The sequence below is a fragment of the Chiloscyllium plagiosum genome, unplaced genomic scaffold (assembly GCF_037043375.1).
Source record: "Chiloscyllium plagiosum isolate Xiang-an unplaced genomic scaffold, Cpla_swu_hap1 HiC_scaffold_4, whole genome shotgun sequence".
NCBI classification, from domain to species: domain Eukaryota; kingdom Metazoa; phylum Chordata; class Chondrichthyes; order Orectolobiformes; family Hemiscylliidae; genus Chiloscyllium; species Chiloscyllium plagiosum.
Genome location: NW_028270142.1, coordinates 69,063,244 through 69,082,488, shown reverse-complemented (window position 1 = coordinate 69,082,488; position 19,245 = coordinate 69,063,244). Strand labels below are relative to the sequence as shown.

Here is a 19,245-nt window from a genome sequence, read left to right as displayed (position 1 = left end):
GAGCAGACTGTAAAAGTTGTTTGGCAGAATGCCTCATTATCAGACTTTCTAACAAGCACCAAGACATTGTTTGGCTGATGGTGAGAAGGGATACTACCTGTGATATCTTTCATATATGCCTGGACTCTGCACCATAGCGCACTGCCCTCAAAGCAAATGTGATGGATAGAAACTGTCTTACATCTCCTTCTGGTTTGTGCCTCTGCAAAGGAAGAGAGATGCAATGGTTTTTGTCAAGATTTGCCCTAAGCAGCTCAGTGATGGAGGACTCTGTTCCCTGTGACACACACACACACACACACACACACACACACGAAAGACCCACTTTGTCTGCCTGAAACTTCTTGGTCTTCTAGTGCTGCAGTGTTGCAGGCTGGCATATTCCAAAATCAGGACTACGTGCTCCGGGTCAGTCTAAAGCTTTGTGCAGCTGCTGGCAAGGCGAAGTGGAGGAAGACCACCATCGAAGGTCTTTCAATTAAAGTACAATGGGGGTCTGTTCAGTTATTGGACCCACCTGATGCCTTAAACATATGTAAATAGTATCTTGCATAAGTAAGAAATGCCTCGAGTTTGTTGGAACTGTTAGGAGAGTCATAGAACATAGAACTGTACAGCACAAAACAGGCCCTTCAGCCCACGATGTTGGGCCGACCACTGATCCTCATGTATGCACCCTCAATAGGTAGTCAAACTCCAATATTTGTTTCCTCTCCACAGGCAAAGATATTACAGAATCAAATTGCATTAGTGATTATATTTATTAAAAATATTTATATCCAAGGTGTATTTTTGAAACAAAAACTATGTTTTAATTTATTAAACCTTGCTAGATTTGGGGAAGGTTCCTTTAGATTGGGAAATAGCCAACGTAATTTTTTTATTCAAAAAGGGAGGCAGAATGAAGGAAACTGCAGACCAATTAACTTTACATCTGTCATAAGGAAAATGTTACAAGTATTACTAAACACATTATAACAGGCATTTGGATATGTTCAAAACAATCAGGAGGACCCAATATAGTTTTGTCAAAGGGAAATTATGTTGAACTAACTTAGAGTTCTTTGAAGAAGTAACTTGTGTTGTAGATAAAGGGAAACTAGTGGATGTTTTGATTAGATTAGATTACTTACAGTGTGGAAACAGGCCCTTCGGCCCAACAATCCACACCAACCCGCCGAAGCGTAACCCACCCATACCCCTACATTTACCCCTTACGGGCAATTTAGCATGGCCAATTCACCTAACCTGCACATCTTTGGACTGTGGGAGGAAACCGGAGCACCCGGAGGAAACCCACGCAGACACGGGGAGAACGTGCAAACTCCACACAGTCAGTCGCCTGAGGCGGGAATTGAACCTGGGTCTCTGGCGCTGCGAGGCAGCAGTGCTAACCACTGTACCACCGTGCCGCCCACGTGTATTGTACTTAAATTTCGAGAAGGCATTTCAAAAGAGGCCACATCAAAGGCTATTGCACAACATAAAAGCTCAAGGTACAGGGGTAACATATTGGCATGAAAAGACAGGAAGGCTAACAGGAAGCAAAGAGGAGGAATGTGTCTTTTCAGGCTGGTAGGATGTGACAAGTGATGTGCAATAGGGGTTGGTTCTGGGCCCTCAACTCTACAATTTATGTAAAGTTATTTGGATGAAGGGCTCTGAGGTACAGCAGCTAAATTTGTTGATGACACAAAGGTAGGTAGGAAAATGAGATATAAAGTGGACATAGGGAGCCTACAAAGGGATATAGATTCATAGTATTATACAGCACAAAAATAGACCTTTTAGCACGCACCAACCAGATATCCTCAATTGATCTAGTCCCATATCTGCCTAAACCTTTCCTATTCATGTACCCCTCAAGTTGCCATTTAAATGTCTTAATTGTAGCCACCTCCACCAACTCCTCTGGTAGATAAATTGAGTATGCATGCAAAGATCTGGCAAATGGAGTACAATGTAGGAAAGTGTAAAATTGTCAATATTGGCAAAAATGATTTTAAAAAAGCATATTATCAAAATGGTGAGAAGTTGCAGAGCTATACAAATATCATGTAGTCCTAGTGCACAAATCTCCAAAGATTAGTATGCAGGTACAGCTAATAATCAGGAAAGCTAGAAGAATGTTGTAAAATTGCAAGGGGAATTGAGTGCAAGAATAGAGAGGTTAAACTTGAGTTATCCAAACTATTGCTGAGATGACTTCTGGAGTAGTGTATACAGTGCTAGTCACTGTACTTTCAGAAGGACGTTAATATGCTGGAAGCTATTCATAGTCTGTAATTAGCTAATTGCTTTATATAGCTTGACATGCCAGGCCTGTATCCTCTGGAGATTAGAAGAGTTTGAAATGACTTAATTAAAACATACAAGATCCAGTGGGGATTTGACTTAAACTTCTATTGTCTCAGGATAAAATTCTAAAACTTTGGAGAGTCAATGGCCTAGTGGTATTGTTGCTAGACTGTTTGAATCCTGCCACAACAGGTGTGGAATTTGAATTTAATAATCATCTAGAATTAAGAGTCTAATAATGACCAATGTTATGATGATGTGTGTATACCTTTAAGAGAGTTAAAAGCAGCAGACCTATCGGACCCAGCACCAAGTGTACTCAAAAATGGTAACATCGTAACTGGGTCGAACTACTCGATTAATTCATTGCTTGGAGACAAAAACAAATTCGAATTCGGCCAATCAGTTTAAGTTATACCCGAAATATACCAAACTCCAGTCAAGTTTGAATTGAGTATATTGACAATCCTAAAAGCCAATGACACAACCCAATGCTCTACAGTGTAAGACCGGGGAAAACTGAACAGTTGAGAGGAGATCTACCACGTCCTATCATGCAAGAGACTGCTTGAAAAAATCTCTCTCTTAAAAGTCCCTTTTCATTCAGTAACCTGTTAAGCAGAAATTCCCAACAAGAATAAAAGACGACACGGGAAGATCCGAAGATAAGAACCTACAGCTGCCTGGTTTTGAGATAAGAAGTGTTGTTTTGTAAATTTTAATTGGGAGTTTTAACGAACTAATATTATCGAAGGGAGGCTAAAAGATAGGTTAGAGAAAGAAATTGTAAATAGTAGTAGGTTAATTATTCTCTGTTATAATTTAAGAAATAAAGTTGTTAATTTTTACTTTAAATAGTTCTTAGCCATTTCATTTTTACAGATTACTGCATGGGATAAATCTTCTCTGTTTTGCTGGTTTTAAATTAACCAGGAGGTCTTACCCTGTGTCGTAACACCATGTCAGAAGAAAAACATCAGGTTCACGAATGTCTTTTCGGGAAGGAAACTGCCATCCTTACCTGGTCTGGTCTACTTGTGATTCCAGATCCATAGCAATGTGGGTTTGACTCTTAACTGCCCTCTGGGCAATTAAGGATGGGCAACAAATGCTGCCCGAGCCGGCGATGTCCTCATCCCATGAATGAATTAAAAAACTTCAAGGCCTGTAAACACTTACAACCTGCATAGCATATAGTGTTCCTGACTCTACTGGACAGTTCCTCCTTTTTAAACCCTACACTTCTTGTACCTGTGTTCACTTAAGCATTTCATTTTTTTCCTTGGGGTTAGTAAGTAGTAAAATTTCTTTCTTTCACACAAGAAAATGTTGTAGTCTGTTCTTTAACTACTGCTGTTTTAATAAATGTGTTATAGCTATATTTGTTGTGATCAACCAGGAGGGAGTTAAAAAGAATGGAACTGATTGAACCTTTCTCATTCAGTCATGACACCCTGCAACTCTCCAAGGTATTGGCAAAATCCTTGAATTCTGGTATCATTTGTATCCTCTACTTAAAGTATGCCTTCAGCTATCATGGTTAAAAGCTCTGGAATTCCCTCGCCAAACCCCTCTGCCTCATTATCCTCTCGAACAAAGTTTCTAAAAGCCTACTTCTTTTACCAAGCTTTTGGTCATTGACTTTAAAGTCTCCTTACACAGCTCAAGATCAAAATTTGTTTGATAATGTTCCTGTGAATAAGCATAACCTATCATATATCATCACAGGTAATTCAAATCTTTGAACAGACCCCAACAATCATAAAATTCTTTTCCATGCCTACAATTGAGTATATTGCTGGTGCTGCTCTCTTAGGAGAACAGAGTCTTAAAAGATAAAGAGATTACTAAACCAGACAGGAGGTGTATTTGATGTACTAGATTTGACAAAAATCAGCTCTTGAAGAATTTTGACACAACTAGTGTCATGAACAATGAGAATCAATCCTTCTCTCAGTAATATTGCTGGATGCGTTCAGGGAAAAACTATAAACCCTCAGATGCAGGTCAAATCGGCTTCTGAACTTACTTATGCCCTTCTCCATAAGAACTGTTAACAAGAGCCGATATATAAATGAGAATGGGGTCATTGTTGTTAATTACTTGTATGAAATTTTTCAGGAAATGAGCAGTGCCCAAAATGAACTTGCGGATGAAATTTTCTGCTTGGACAATAAAATGAAAATCAAGCATCTTGGTATGTTTCACTATGTCACAAGTGCTATTTAAATGAAAATTGTTTTTGCATCAATTAGCATATTATAGCTCATCCTTTGCTTTATAAGGATTTAGTCACAGATTTAAATACACACATTACATTTAACCTCTCATCAATATCCATTCAGGTTTGATTCCATTTATAGTAATAATCAGATCTTAGATATTTATGAACATAAAAATAGGTAGATCATAGGGCCTCTTGAGTTTATTCCACAATTCAAAATGATTTTTATCATCATCTTCTGCCTCAACTTCACTTCCCAGATGGTTTGTCTTATCCTTTGCTTTTAATGAGACCAAAAGTCTATTGATCTGAGTCTCAACTATACTAAATCAGCACTCTTCTTCTTCTTTGGAAATAGTTAAACGCCTTTGGAAATGCTGTGCAGAACATTTTACTTCAAAATAATCTTGAAATGAAATATACACTTTCCTATACTGGGTCATAACTGACACAGAAGTAATAGTGTCCTGTAGTGTCAGGATTATGATTCTTGACATGATGGGACTTGAACCATAACTGATTAGGGCATGCTCATACATTTTATATTTTTATATTTTGCATTAGTGGAGGAGATAAAAAGGAAACATCAAAAATTTTAATGTTCCAGGTTTTGTGTGTGATTAGTTTACTTGCCTCCAGAGAATGCATCTATCGATAATTCTTTTCAAAGTATCCATAATGTTAAAGATAATAAATGCATAATATTAAATAAACATACTAAATGCATCTTTCCATGTTTATCAGTATATGAAATGATTGGTATAAGTTTGAATTTTTATGGAAGAGAGGGCTAGAAAGAGTGAAAAAATCATTTGGTCAAAAGACAAATCACAAAATGTGAATCAGATACTTAAACATTTTCATTTATTTGTCAATTAAATCATTAAAAAGGTTTTCCAAGACTATTTGAATAACACTGAAAGAAATAATAACAATCATTTCAATTTTAGAATTCAATTATCTTGACTTTATACTTTAATATTACTACCATTAATAGATAGGAATAGAATTTCTAGAAACTATTGAGCAGAGGCTTTAATAATATAAAAAGTTCTCAGTTGCTAGATGGTTGGCATAGTTTTAGTTCCACATGATACATTACTAGAAAATTTATATCCAGATAATTTAAATATGTCCATTGAAACAGCTTATACATAAAATTATTTATGAAGATATATTTCTAATGTTTATCCCAATTTCTGAAATGAGTATCTGCAGGACTGAGGCAACATTACTTTTACCTCCCATCCAGTTTTAACAAAATTACTTCTGTAATCTTATCCAATGCTTAATATGTTTTGTTCTCAGAGAAAAACTATTTTACCACAGCCACAATATGCTTCTTCTTCTCGGACACAAATGGTTCAGAGCCTGGTTTTCTGTGCTTGCGCCGATTCAATTCCCTGAAAGAAAAGTGAGCTTGTAATGAGCCATAATAAACATGAATATACTTCCGTAACTGCAACAAATTGTGACAACTTATTTTAAAGAGATCAAAAGTTATACATAGAAAAGTCTACTTTAGTTTATCAATTAAAACAAACAATAATGTCTTGACTGGTGAAATGACATTCTACAAGTGCCAACAGAAATCTTGTGGAATGTGATGGTTAATGGGATTGTGCAGTATGAATACTTCCCGCAAACAGTTATCACAAACCCATATCAAGCCCCATCCTAGCTTCTTTCTGCAAAGACTAGCCAATGTCTTTTTCTTATAAGCATCTATCCTATCAAATCCCTCCATACAGAAGGCATTTCTACTTGAGGATATACAAAACCAGAGATGATAAATATAAAACGGTCACCAGTAAAATAAGAATATAGGAGAAAATTCCTTACTCAACAACATCACAGATATGGTCCTTGCTACCACACAATGGCTGAGAGTTTAGCCATTGTGTGGTAGCCATTTTTGGATCAGAAAAGTATGGTGTAGGGACTGCTGGTGAGAGGAAGCCTGTTTAAAGTAGTAGGAGGCTTGTTCAGAGTACAAATCAACAGCAACACTAATCCATGAGACTGATTAGCTTGTATTCTGTAGAGGTCTATGTCTTGCTACGCAATATTTAAAAAATTTAACTTGCTTTATCCCAATTTTTCATACCTCAATGTTTTTTGGCCTACTGGTACCAGACTGACCACTTGAAGTGGGAATTGAAACCGCAGTTAAATTGAAAGCCCATAATATAAAAATCAGTGTGGTCATAACAAATATTGACGGGGCCCTGCTGGATTAACATAATTATGGAAAACAAAACTAACAGCAAATATAACTGAAGACTGATATGTCAATTCAAGTAGAGTTATAGAGTCACAGAGGAGAATGGAACTCTGAAATGGCACAGGGTAGTTTGTCAATTCAATTTAGTTTAGTAGAATTTATAATTCAGTTTACTGCTGAAACAAGTCTCAGGTCAAATTAGAGGAATCCTACATAGTGTTGTGTTTTAGCTTTTAAAACTGCCTGATTAATATCAACAAATATTTTACAAATTGCTAAATAAGGAAGGATAGACACCACTATCTTTATACCTCCTATTCTCTTGCAGCTGGCGTATTTACCTGCACATTCAGCAGTATAATATGGGTTCACATATATGCTAACCTGCATAAAATAAATATCTGCACATATTCAGATGTGCTCCTCGGATGCTGCCTGACCTGCTGTGCTTTCCCAGCACCACTCTCATCTAGACTCTGGTTTCTAGCATCTGCAGTCCTTGTTTTTACCTATATTCAGATGTGTGCACACTAACCTGAATTCATATGTTAATACAAATCCCATGTGTGTGCTTGTATATTAACACATGGAAATACAGGCGAATTTGGATTTCGGGGAGCTTGTCTTGTGAAAAACTGTAACCTAGTGCATTATCTGTTCCTGTTACATACTACAAGCACTTTTATCTAAAAAGCTGGCCATGCTGGGATTTATGTTTCAGGTTTATCCCAAGATTTTAAAGGTCAGACAGAACAGGTAAACCCTATGTATAAAAGGTGTGCTAAGTTGGCCAAACTGAATCAGGGCACGTGATTCTTGGCCTCGGTAATGTTTGAGTGGAGAAAACGAAAGTTAGATTCTTGGGGAATAACGAAGGTTACAGTATGGAAATGGGCATGGGAGTAATTGCATATGATTCTTTGCCTATGATGAGATAGACAAGAATGAAATCAAGGAAGTGTAGACCCACCCAATGGAAAGGAACAGAGGGAGGAAGGAGGAGATCAACTAAACCAAAGGCAAAGGTAACAGACAAGTTAGGTAGGATGCAAAAGGTGACAAATTTTATATTTGTCATATCCATAAAGGAAGTTACTTGTAAGTTTGATAAGAATAGTTTGGGTATCTTGGCTAGAATGATAAACCAGACTAGAGGGATTCAAACTAAGTTCCAGCAAAGCCTAGCATAGATTTGGGTTCAAAATTCCATCTAAAAAGTGCAAGGCATGGTTTTAAGCATAGTCATAGAGATGTACAGCATGGAAACAGACCCTTCGGTCCAACTTGTCCATGCCGACCAGATATCCCAACCAAATCTAGTCCCATCTGCCAGCACCCGGCCCATATCCCTCCAAACCCTTCCTATTCATTAACCCATCCAAATGCCTCTTAAATGTTGCAATTGTACCAGCCTCTACCACTTCCTCTGGCAGCTCATTCCATACACTTACCACCCTCTGCGTGAAAAAGTTGCTCCTTAGGTCTCTTTTATATCTTTCCCCTCTCACCCTAAACCTATGCCCTCTAGTTCTGGACTCCCCCCACCCCAGGGAAAAGACTTTGTCTATTTAGCCTATCCATGCCCCTCATAATTTTGTAAACCTCTTTAAGGTCACCCCTCAGCCTCCGATGCTCCAGGGAAAACAGCCCCAGCCTGTTCACCCTCTCCCTGTAGCTCAAATCCTCCAAATCTGGCAACATCCTTGTAAATCTTTTCTGAACTCTTTCAAGTTTCACAACATCTTTCTGATAGAAAGGAGACCAGAATTGCACACAATATTCCAACAGTGGCCGAACCAACAGCCGCAACATGACCTCCCAACTCCTGTACTCAATACTCTGACCAATAAAGGAAAGCATACCAAACGCCTTCTTCACCATCCTGTCTACTTGCGACTCCACTTTCAAGGATCTATGAACCTGCACTCCAAAGTCGCTTTGTTTAGCAACACTCCCTAGGAGCTTACCATTAAGTGTATAAGTCCTGCTAAGATTTGCTTTCCCAAAATGCAGCACCTTGCATTTATCTGAATTAAACTCCATCTGCCACTTCTCAGCCCATTGGCCCATCTGGTCCAGATCATGTTGTAATCGGAGGTAACCCTCTTCACTGTCCACTACACCTCCAATTTTGGTGTCATCTGCAAACTTACTAACTGTACCTCTTATGCTCACATCCAAATCATTTATGTAAATGACAAAAAGTGGAGGACCCAGCACCGATCCTTGTGGCACTCCACTGGTCACAGGCCTCCAGTCTGAAAAACAACCCTCCACCACCACCCTCTGTCTTCTATCTTTGAGCCAGTTCTGTATCCAAATGGCTAGTTCTCCCTTTATTCCATGAGATCTAACCTTGCTAATCAGTCTCCCATGGGGAACCTTGTCGAAAGCCTTACTGAAGTCCACACAGATCACAGCTACTGCTCTGCCCTCATCAATCTTCTTTGTTACTTCTTCAAAAAACTCAATCAAGTTTGTGAGACATGATTTTCCATGCACAAAGCCATGTTGACTATCCCGAATCAATCCTGTCCCTCAGGATTCCCTCCAACAACTTGCCCACCACTCAGGTCAGGCTCACCAGTCTATTGTTCCCTGGCTTGTCTTTACCGCCCTTCTTAAACAGTGGCACCACATTTGCCAACCTTCAGTCTTCCGGCACCTCACCTGTGACTATCAATGATACAAATATCTCAGCAAGAGGCCCAGCAATCACTTCTCTAGCTTCCCACAGAGTTTTCGGGTACACCTGATCAGGTCCTGGGGATTTATCCACCTTTAACTGTTTCAAGACACCCAGCACTTCCTCCTCTGTAATCTGGACATTTTGCAAGATATCACCATCTATTTCTCTACAGTCTCTATCTTCCATATCCTTTTCCACAGTAAATACTGATACAAAATACTCATTTAGTATCTGCCCCATTTTCTGTGGCTCCACACAAAGGCCGCCTTGCTGATCTTTGAGGGGCCCTATTCTCTCCCTAGTTATCCTTTTGTCCTTAATATATTTGTAAAAACCCTTTGGATTCTCCTTAATTCTATTTGCCAAAGCTATCTCATGTCCCCTTTTTGCCTCCTGATTTCCCTCTTAAGTATACTCCTACTTTCTTTATACACTTCTAAGGATTCACTCGATCTATCCTGTCTATACCTGACATATGCTTCCTTCTTTTTCTTAACCAAACCTTCAATTTCTTTAGTCATCCAGCATTCCCTATACCTACCAGCCTTCCTTTTCACCCTGACATGAATATACTTTCTCTGGATTCTTGTTATCTCATTTTTGAAGGTTTCCCATTTTCCAGCCATCCCTTTACCTGCGAACATCTGCCTCCAATCAGCTTTCGAAAGTTCTTGCATAATACCATCAAAATTGGCCTTTCTCCAATTTAGAATTTCAACTTTTAGATCTGGTCTATCCTTTTCCATCACAATTTTAAAATGAATAGAATTATGGTCGCTGGCCCCAAAGTGCTGCCCCACTGACACCTCAATCACCTGCCCTGCCTTATTTCCCAAGAGTAGGTCAAGTTTTGCACCTTCTCTAGTAGGTACATCCACATACTGAATCAGAAAATTATCTTGTACACATTTAAGAAATTCCTCTCCATCTAAACACTATGGCAGTCCCAGTCGATGTTTGGAAAGTTAAAATCCCCTTCCATAACTACCTTATTATTCTTACAGATAGCTGAGACCTCCTTACAAGTATGTTTCTCAATTTCCCTCTGACTATTAGGGGGTCTATAATACAATCCCAATAAGGTGATCATCCCTTTCTTATTTCTCAGTTCCACCCAAATAACTTCCCTGGATGTATTTCCAGGAATATCCTCCCTCAGCACAGCTGTAATGCTATCCCTTATCAAAAATGCCACTCCCCTCCTCTCTTGCCTCCCTTTCTATACTTCCTGTAGCATTTGTATCCTGGAACATTAAGCTGCAAGTCCTGCCCATCCCTGAGCCATGTTTCTGTAATTGCTATGATATCCCAGTCCCAAGTTCCTAAACATGCCCTGAGTTCATCTGGTTTCCCGATTAGGCCCTTTGCATTGAAGTAAATGTAGTTTAATTTATTAGTCCTACCTTGTCCCTGCCTGCCTTGACTCACTTCTGTTCTCAGCTGTACCCGCCTCATATTGTAAGAAGCATGTTGTCGCTCATACAAAAAAAACCTTTGGGATAATGAGTGAAGGATCAAGCATAACCTCCACCTTCAGTAAAAGATCAAATTTCTTAGGTTGGAGCACTTAATCATCTATTTCACTCTGATCACACAGAAGTGCTAAAAGCAAGTAAGGATCTATTCAGCAAATAAGTTCTAGTTAATTTAAATTAATGTAATTGGGGGAAAAAAAACAATACTTTTGCATTCCTTTTTCAGCTGCTGGTTGAAGATTTGTGATAAGAATCATTTGGATATAGTGGCTAGAACAATAAACCCAACTGGAGGGATTCAGTAGAGTTGACAATGGGGAGCCAGACAATGTGGTATATTTGGTCTTTCAGGAAGTGTTTGATACAGTCCCACATAAGAGATTATTGTGCAACTTAAAGCACATGGGATTGGGGCAAGTGTATTGAGATGGATAGAAAACTGGTTGGCAGAGATGAAACAAAGAGCGGGAATTCATGGATCATTTTCAAATTGGCAAGCAGTAACTAGTGGTCAGGTGCCACAGGATCGGTGCTAGGGCCCCAGCTATTCACAATATATACTAATGATTTGTATGCAAGAACAAAATATAACATCGCAAAGTTTGCAGATGATACCAAATTGAGTGGGATAATGAACTGTGATGAGGATGCAGTGATCCTTTAGCATGATCTGGACAGGTTGGGTGAGTGGGCAAATCAATGGCAGATGAGGTTATTCACTTTGGAAGCAAAAACAAGGAGGCAGATTATTACCTGAATGACTGTAAATTGGGAGAGGACCTGGGTGCCCTTGCGCACTAGCTGCTGAAGGTAGACATGCAGGTGTAGCAGGCGGTCAAGAAGGCAAATGGTATGTTGGCCTTTATTGCAAGAGGTTTTGAGTACAGGAGGAGGGATGTGTTGTTGCAGATATACAGGGTCTTGGCGAGTCCACATCTAGAATATTGTATGCAGTTTTAGTCTCCTTTTCCAGGGAAGGATGCTCTTGTTCTCGAGGGAGTGCAGCAAAGGTTTACCAGGCTTATTCAGGGGATGGCGGGACTTACTTATGAGGAGATACTGACTAAGTTAGGATTGGTTTCAGTGGAGTTCAGACGATTGATTTCATTGAGATTTTTAAAATTCTAACAGGACTAGACAGTAGATGCAGGGAGGATGTTCCTGATGGTGGTGTGATCAGAACCAGGGGTCTGAGGATTTAGGACAGAGACGAGGAGACATTTCTTCAAAGAGTCATGAGCCTATGGAATTCATTACCACAGGAAGTAGTTGATGCCAAAACGTTGAATGCATGCAAGAGGCAACTAGATACAGCGCTTGGGGTGAATGGGATCAAAGGTTATGGACAGAAAGCAGGATCAGGCTATTGAGTTGGACGATCAGCCATGATCGTGATGTATGGCGGAGCAGACTCGAAGGGCCGAATGGCCTCCTCCTGCTGCTATCTCCTATGTTTCTATATGTTGCTCAAGTCCATGCAACTACAAGTATTATCAGCCGTGGTACAGAAACAATTATTTTATTTTCCTGTTGCATCTTTTTGTCATTACCAATCATTTAAAACTTTCCAATACTATAATTATCACTTTACGTAATACGTTTTCCCTGCTATTCCAATGGGAAAAAATTAAAATCTGAGAATTGACTAGTGCTATAGAACATTGCCGGACACAAGAAGATCTGCATCTCAACCCAGCTGGACCCTGACATTAAAAATGCAGATGATCTGTAGATTATATAGATGATTGATTATAAAGTGATTACGTCAGTCAATTTAACCTGAGCAGACCAATGGTAAAGCGGTGTACAGAATGCAGAAAGTACAGATTAAACAAAGTAAAAAATGCTGTTTTTTGGTTACAATGATCTAAATAATTTATGGCTCACACCATTAGTTGCTCATTTGTGGTTTGTATCACTTTGTAGGTGAAGTATACTGAACAATTTTCTCCTTTATTGCCGTCATTTTATGAAAGCATTTTCCTTCCATTAACTCCACCAGAGAGATTTGAAATACATGAGGTGGGTATGTTCTTGAGGTTCCAAACTCATACTCCCTCCTGTGATGATAATCCCCTCTTAGACTTTAATAATGAAAGGCTCACCTTTGGCTATTTTGGAAAAAAAGTTTTGTAATAGTACATTTTGAGATTTTAACAACATTTTAACTATAACAGATTCAAAATAAGATTTAGGTATAGTAAAGATAATTTTTAGAATACTAGGTTGTGAAACATACTTTCTGCGACGAGCTTCCCTCATGATACGGAGTTCCTTTGACTGACTGTAAATCATTTTCGGCAAATGGCGGTGACGGGCTATGCGTTTGATGTGAGGGTGATGCTGGAATTTTTCTTTCAGTTTTTGGTTGTAGTTCAAACTAGCTTTTTCTCTTGGTGAAAGCTAAAGCAGTAAAATAAATGATATAAATGCAACAAAAATGTTATACATATTATTCAAGAACATAATGCAAGTACGTTTTTCAGGTTCGGAATTTCAAGCTTCACATCTCTTCACCCCCATTGCTAATTGTTATTTTAGTTATAAAGTCATTAGAATAATACAGCACAGAAACAGACCCTTTGGATCAACTAGACCTTGCCAACCATAATCTTGAAATAATCTTGTCCTACCTGCCTGTGCCTAGTTCATATCCCTCCAAACATTTCCTCTTAAATGTACTTAAACATTGTAACTGTAGCCATATTCACCCTTTCCTCTGGAAGTTCACTCCCCATATGAACTACTCTGCAGAACAAAATAGTCTCATATCTTTATTAAAATCTTTCTCCTCTTGCCTTAAAAATATGCCCCCTAATCTTGAAAACCTCCATCCCATGGAAAGAAACCTGCCATTCACCTTATCTGTACTCTTTGTTATTTTATAAACCACTAAGGTCACCTCTTAACCTCCTACTCTCCAGTGAAAAGAGTCCCAGCCTACCCAGTCTCTCCCTATAACTCAAACCCTCCATTCCCAGCAACATCCTCTTAAATCCCTTCTGACCACTCTTCAGCTTAATAATAGACTTCCCATAACAGGGTGACCAGAACTGGACAGAGTAAGCCAGAAGAGGCATCACCAAAGTCCTGTACAACCACAACGTAACATTTCAACACCTATATTCAAAGACCTGAGCAAGCATGCTAGATGCCTTAACCATCTTATTTACATGTGATGCAAACTTCAAAAAATTATTTACCTGAACTTCTAGGTGTCTCTGTTCTACAACAATGCCCAAGCTCATACCTTTAATTATATAAGTCTTGTCCTTGTTTGTTTTCCCAAAATACCTCACATTTATTCAAATTAAACTCCATTTGTCACTCTGCAGCCAACTAACCCAAATGATCAAGATCTCTTTGTAATCTTAGATAATCTTCTTTACAGTCCATTTACCACCAGTCTTGGTATCATCTGCAAACTTACTAACCATGCTTTCCACAGTCTCAACTAAATCGTGTATATAAGTGACAAACGAAGGTGGACCCAGCACCGATCCCTGTGGAACCCCGCTGGTCACAGGCCTCCAGTCTGAAAACAATCTTCCACCATCACTGTTTCCTGTCATTAACTCTATTGTGTATCCAATTAGCAAACTCACCCTGAATCCCATGTGAGCTAACTTTGCTAATTAGTCTACCCTGTGGAACTTTGTCAAAGGCTTTATTGAAATCCAAGTAAACAATGTCCACCACACTGTCTTCATCAATCTTCTTGGTTACTTCCTCAAAAATCTCAATCAAGTTTGAGAGACACTATTTCCCTCAAATAGGCATGCTGACTATCCCTAATCATTCTTTGCCTCTCCAAATGCAGATAAATCCTATCTTTCATAATCATTTCCAACGACTTACCACCACCGAAGTCATACTCACAAACCGACAGTTCCCAGGCTTCTCCTTACATCCCTTCTTAAACAATGGCACATTTGCCACTCTCCAATCTTTCGACACCTCACATATTCATAGATGATAGAAATATTTCTGCATGAGCCCGCAGTTTCCTCCCTAACTTCCCACTAAGTCTTGGGATATACTGGAAATTTATCCACCTTTATATTTTCTAAGATGACCAGCACTTCCTCTTCTGTAATGTGAACTGCTTCCAAAACATCAATATTTGAGTTCTCTAACCTCTTTCTTAAAAACAGTAAAAACTAATTCAAAATATTCATTTAGTATCTCTCCCATCTCCTGAGGTTCAACATAAGGGTTTTAAGTTGCTTCATTACTAATATTTATCAACGTGAGTATTCTTTATATTCCTGTAATACAACACATTGAATCACCTTACCAAAGTTCTGAATAATTAGAGGTTTTTTCCTCATGGTAGCACATAGAAATTATTAGTTACTTGGAATAGAGCCAGCGAAATAAATCATAGCAACAAAACTGGATACAAACTGAACCAGAGAAATAAAACAACTTGCTGAAGTGACTGGAGTATAAAAATGTCTTTGTAATTCCCTCCTGTTCCCAAAACTCCACCGAAACTCTGTTCCTCTGAATCTTTTGTCTTACATAGAACATAGAAGAATACAGCGCAGTACAGGCCCTTCGGCCCTCGATGTTGCGCCGATCCAAGCCTGCCTAACCTACACTAGCCCACTATCCTCCATATGCCTATCCAATGCCCGCTTAAATGCCCATAATGAGGGAGAGTCCACCACTGCTACTGGCAGGGCATTCCATGAACTCACGACTCGCTGAGTAAAGAACCTACCCCTAACATCTGTCCTATACCTACCCCCCCTTAATTTAAAGCTATGCCCCCTTGTAATAGCTGACTCCATACGTGGAAAAAGATTCTCACTGTCGACCCTATCTAAACCCCTGATCATCTTGTACACCTCTATCAAGTCACCCCTAAACCTTCTTTTCTCCAATGAAAACAACCCCAAGTTCCTCAGCCTTTCCTCATACGATCTTTCTACCATACCAGGCAACATCCTGGTAAACCTCCTCTGCACCCGTTCCAGTGCCTCCACATCCTTCCTATAATATGGCGACCAAAACTGCACACAATACTCCAGATGCGGCCGCACCAGAGTCTTATACAACTGCAACATGACCTCAGTACTCCGGAACTCAATTCCTCTACCAATAAAAGCCAGTACGCCATATGCCTTCTTCACCGCACTATTTACCTGGGTGGCAACTTTCAAAGATCTGTGTACATGGACACCAAGATCCCTCTGCTCATCCACACTACCAAGTATCCGACCATTAGCCCAGTTCCCCATCTTTTTGTTACTCTTACCAAAGTGAATCACCTCAAGTCTGAACTAGAGTTTCATAAAGGCTTAGCATAACCTACTCATACTTGAGTCTGTGTCCCTGGTAGAAAGCCAACAATACCGCAAGGTATTTCAAACAGCCTTTTAAATTATTCTGCCATGTTTAAGAATTTGATGATATATAACCCCAAATTGCTCTTCTGTACTCACTTTACATTACCTCTTCTCATTCATCTGACCAAAATATCATGCATATTATCACCTCTGTATTAAATTTCATCTGCCAGATGTCTGTCGATAGCATATCTATGCTGTCCTTTAAGTCTGTTTCTTAAGTTTTCAGGTTACATGCTATTGAAAAATTTTGAAACAATGCCCTTGAGATCCTACTGCTGATCATTGACACATATAAAACAAGATCCTAGTGCTAACCACTGGAGAACACTACAGTATAATTTTCCACCAATCAACCATTCATTACTACTTTCAACCTCAAACCTTTTTTTAAAAAAAATGACATTTTCCAATCAACCTGTTCAGAAATGTTGTTGTACACCTTTAAATGTTAAATTTTATATTTTTGTAAGTAACAATTAGCTATGTCTCAGATTCCAATCCTGATTAAAGGTCATCAACCGGGAACTGTGGAGTAAACAGTAAATCCATAATCACAAGCAGGAGAGTGAGTGTGTTATGGATTTGACAATAAAAATTTAAGTGTTAGCTCAAGCAGTCATTTTTATTGTATTGAGACATGTCAGAAGGAGGTGGAAACCTGCTTATGATGGGCTGCCATTACCACTAACCCCAGCCCTCACTAAACTCACGCTAACAGGCCTTCTGACACTTGGTCTCTCCCTCTCCACCCCCAAAATTTCTGATCTGACCCAACTTTTATTGCACTATATCACTTTACTCCCAATTGCTGGTCTAAGCATCACCACCATATAGCTTTTTTTTTTAAAAGAGATATTGATAGATGCATTACTGCTTATTGGAATAATCGTATAACCAAATTGATAAGGCTGCTTGATGTACTGAGAACGCATTGCAATGAGGAAATAAGAACCTTACAAATGAGTATAGATAGGATAGTGGGCCAAAATGTGACAGATGGAGTTTAATATGGATAAGTATGAGACCATGCATTTTGGGTGAAAAAAAATGGAAAGACAACCTATTATCTAAATGGGGAGTGATTTTGGGATGCTCCGATGTAGAGGGATCTGGGTGCCTCATTCATGAGCCACAGAAAACTAGCATGCAGATATAGCAGATAATAAAGCAAATGGAATGCTGGCTTTTATAGCTAAAGGAATAGAATTTAAAAAGGTAAGAAAGTATTGTTGCAACTGTACAAGACATTGGTGAGACCACACCTGGAGTACTGTGCGCAGTTTTGGTCCCCTTATTTGAGGGAAGATGTAATGGTATTGGGAGGCACTTCAGAGGAGGCTCACCAGATTGACCCCTGGGAGGAGGGGTTTGTCACATGAAGAGAGATTGAATAGTTTAGGCCTATACTCTCTGGAATTTAGAAGGGGGGAGATCAAATTGAGATATTCAAGATGATAAAAGATATGAATAAAGTAGATGCCGAGCCAATGCTTCCTCTTGTGGGGCATTCTAGGATGTAAAGTCATAATCTTATGATAAAGGGGTAGCAAATTTAGAACAGAGTTGAGGACAAACTACATCTTCCAAAGGGGTTTGTGAATCTGTAGAATTTGCTACCCCAAAGTGTGGTGGATATTAGGAAGTGAGTAACTTCAAGGAATTAGACAGATTTTTCATTGGTAATGGGCTGAAAGGTTACAGGGAGAAGGTAGGAAAATGAGGGTGAGGAGTATATCAGCCATGATCGAATGGTGGAACAGACTCTATGGGTCAGATGGCCTAATTCTGCTCCTATATCTTGTGAACTTTGCTCCTTTTCCAAGAGTGAAAAGCAACTTTTTTCCCCATTCATTTAATAGTGCAGACTCTTGCAAAAGCAAAATACTATGCTTGGTGGAAACATACACAATTGCGGATGACACAGAATTTGGAAGTACTGTAAACTATGAGGACAGGGTGGATATTGTGAAGTTCATGGAGCGTGTGGAGACGTTGCAGATGAGGTTTAATGAAGAGAAGTATGAGGGGACACATTTTGGCAGGAAGAACATTGAAAGCGAATATAAAATTGTGGGTACATTGCTAAATGGCATGCAGGAACACAGGGATCTGGATGTGAATGGGCATAGGTCAATAAGAGTGGTAGGTGGAGAGAGCAGTAAATAAAGCATACAGTATACTTGACTTTATTAACAGGGGCATGAAATAAAAGAACAAATAAATTCTCAGACACTTTAAGCCTCAGCTGGAGGGATATTATGTATAGTTCTGAATGCCCGATTATAAGTAGTATGTGAATGCATTGGAGGGATTACAGGAGCGATTGACAAGAATGCTTCGAAGCATGAGGAATTCCAGTAGAGGATAGACTGAAGAGGTTGGGACTGTTCTTAACAGAGAAAATGGCTAAGATAAGATCTGATAGAGATTTTCAAAATCATGAGTGGGCTGGAAAGGCGTAAACTGTTCTCCTCTTATGAAAAGGAACAAGAGGATACAGGAGCAAAGGTGATGCAAGAAAATATAATTGTTAGGATACAGAATGCACTGCCTGAAAATGTGGTGGAAAAAACTAGAGGTAAGGGGGGAGGTGTGGGCACAGGTTTTACAGTTCCTGCGGTGGCTGGGGAAAGTGCCAGGATGTGAGGGAGGTCCTGGGCCTCCTTCACTGCCGCTCCCTCACCATCAGACGCCTGGAGGAAGAACGCCTCATCTTCTGCCTCAGAACACTTCAACCCCAGGGCATCAATGTGGATTTCAACAGCTTCCTCATTTCCCCTTCCCCCACCTCATCCTAGTTTCAAACTTCCAGTCCCCTTGACTTGTCCGGACTTGTCTGACCTGCCTAGCTCCTTTTCCACCTATCCACTCCACCCTCTCCTCCCTGACCTATCACCTTCATCTCCTCTCCCACTCACCCATTGTACTCTATGCTACTCTCTCCCCACCCCCACCTTCCCCTAGCTTATCTCTCCACG

General features: G+C 39.5%; 1 protein-coding gene across 1 annotated transcript in view; it reads right to left on the bottom strand.

Annotated features, from left to right (window-relative positions):
* Window positions 1-5,364: 5,364 nt before the first annotated feature.
* dcaf13 (ddb1 and cul4 associated factor 13) overlaps window positions 5,365-19,245 on the bottom strand; it is a 75,258-nt gene continuing 61,377 nt past the window's right edge. The window contains exons 10-11 of the mRNA XM_043688437.2: window positions 13,150-13,313; window positions 5,365-5,925 (exon numbers count right to left, since the gene is read on the bottom strand). Coding sequence (XP_043544372.1) covers window positions 5,838-5,925; window positions 13,150-13,313 — 252 coding nt within the window. The 3' untranslated portion in view covers window positions 5,365-5,837. The remainder of the gene's footprint in view (window positions 5,926-13,149; window positions 13,314-19,245) is intronic.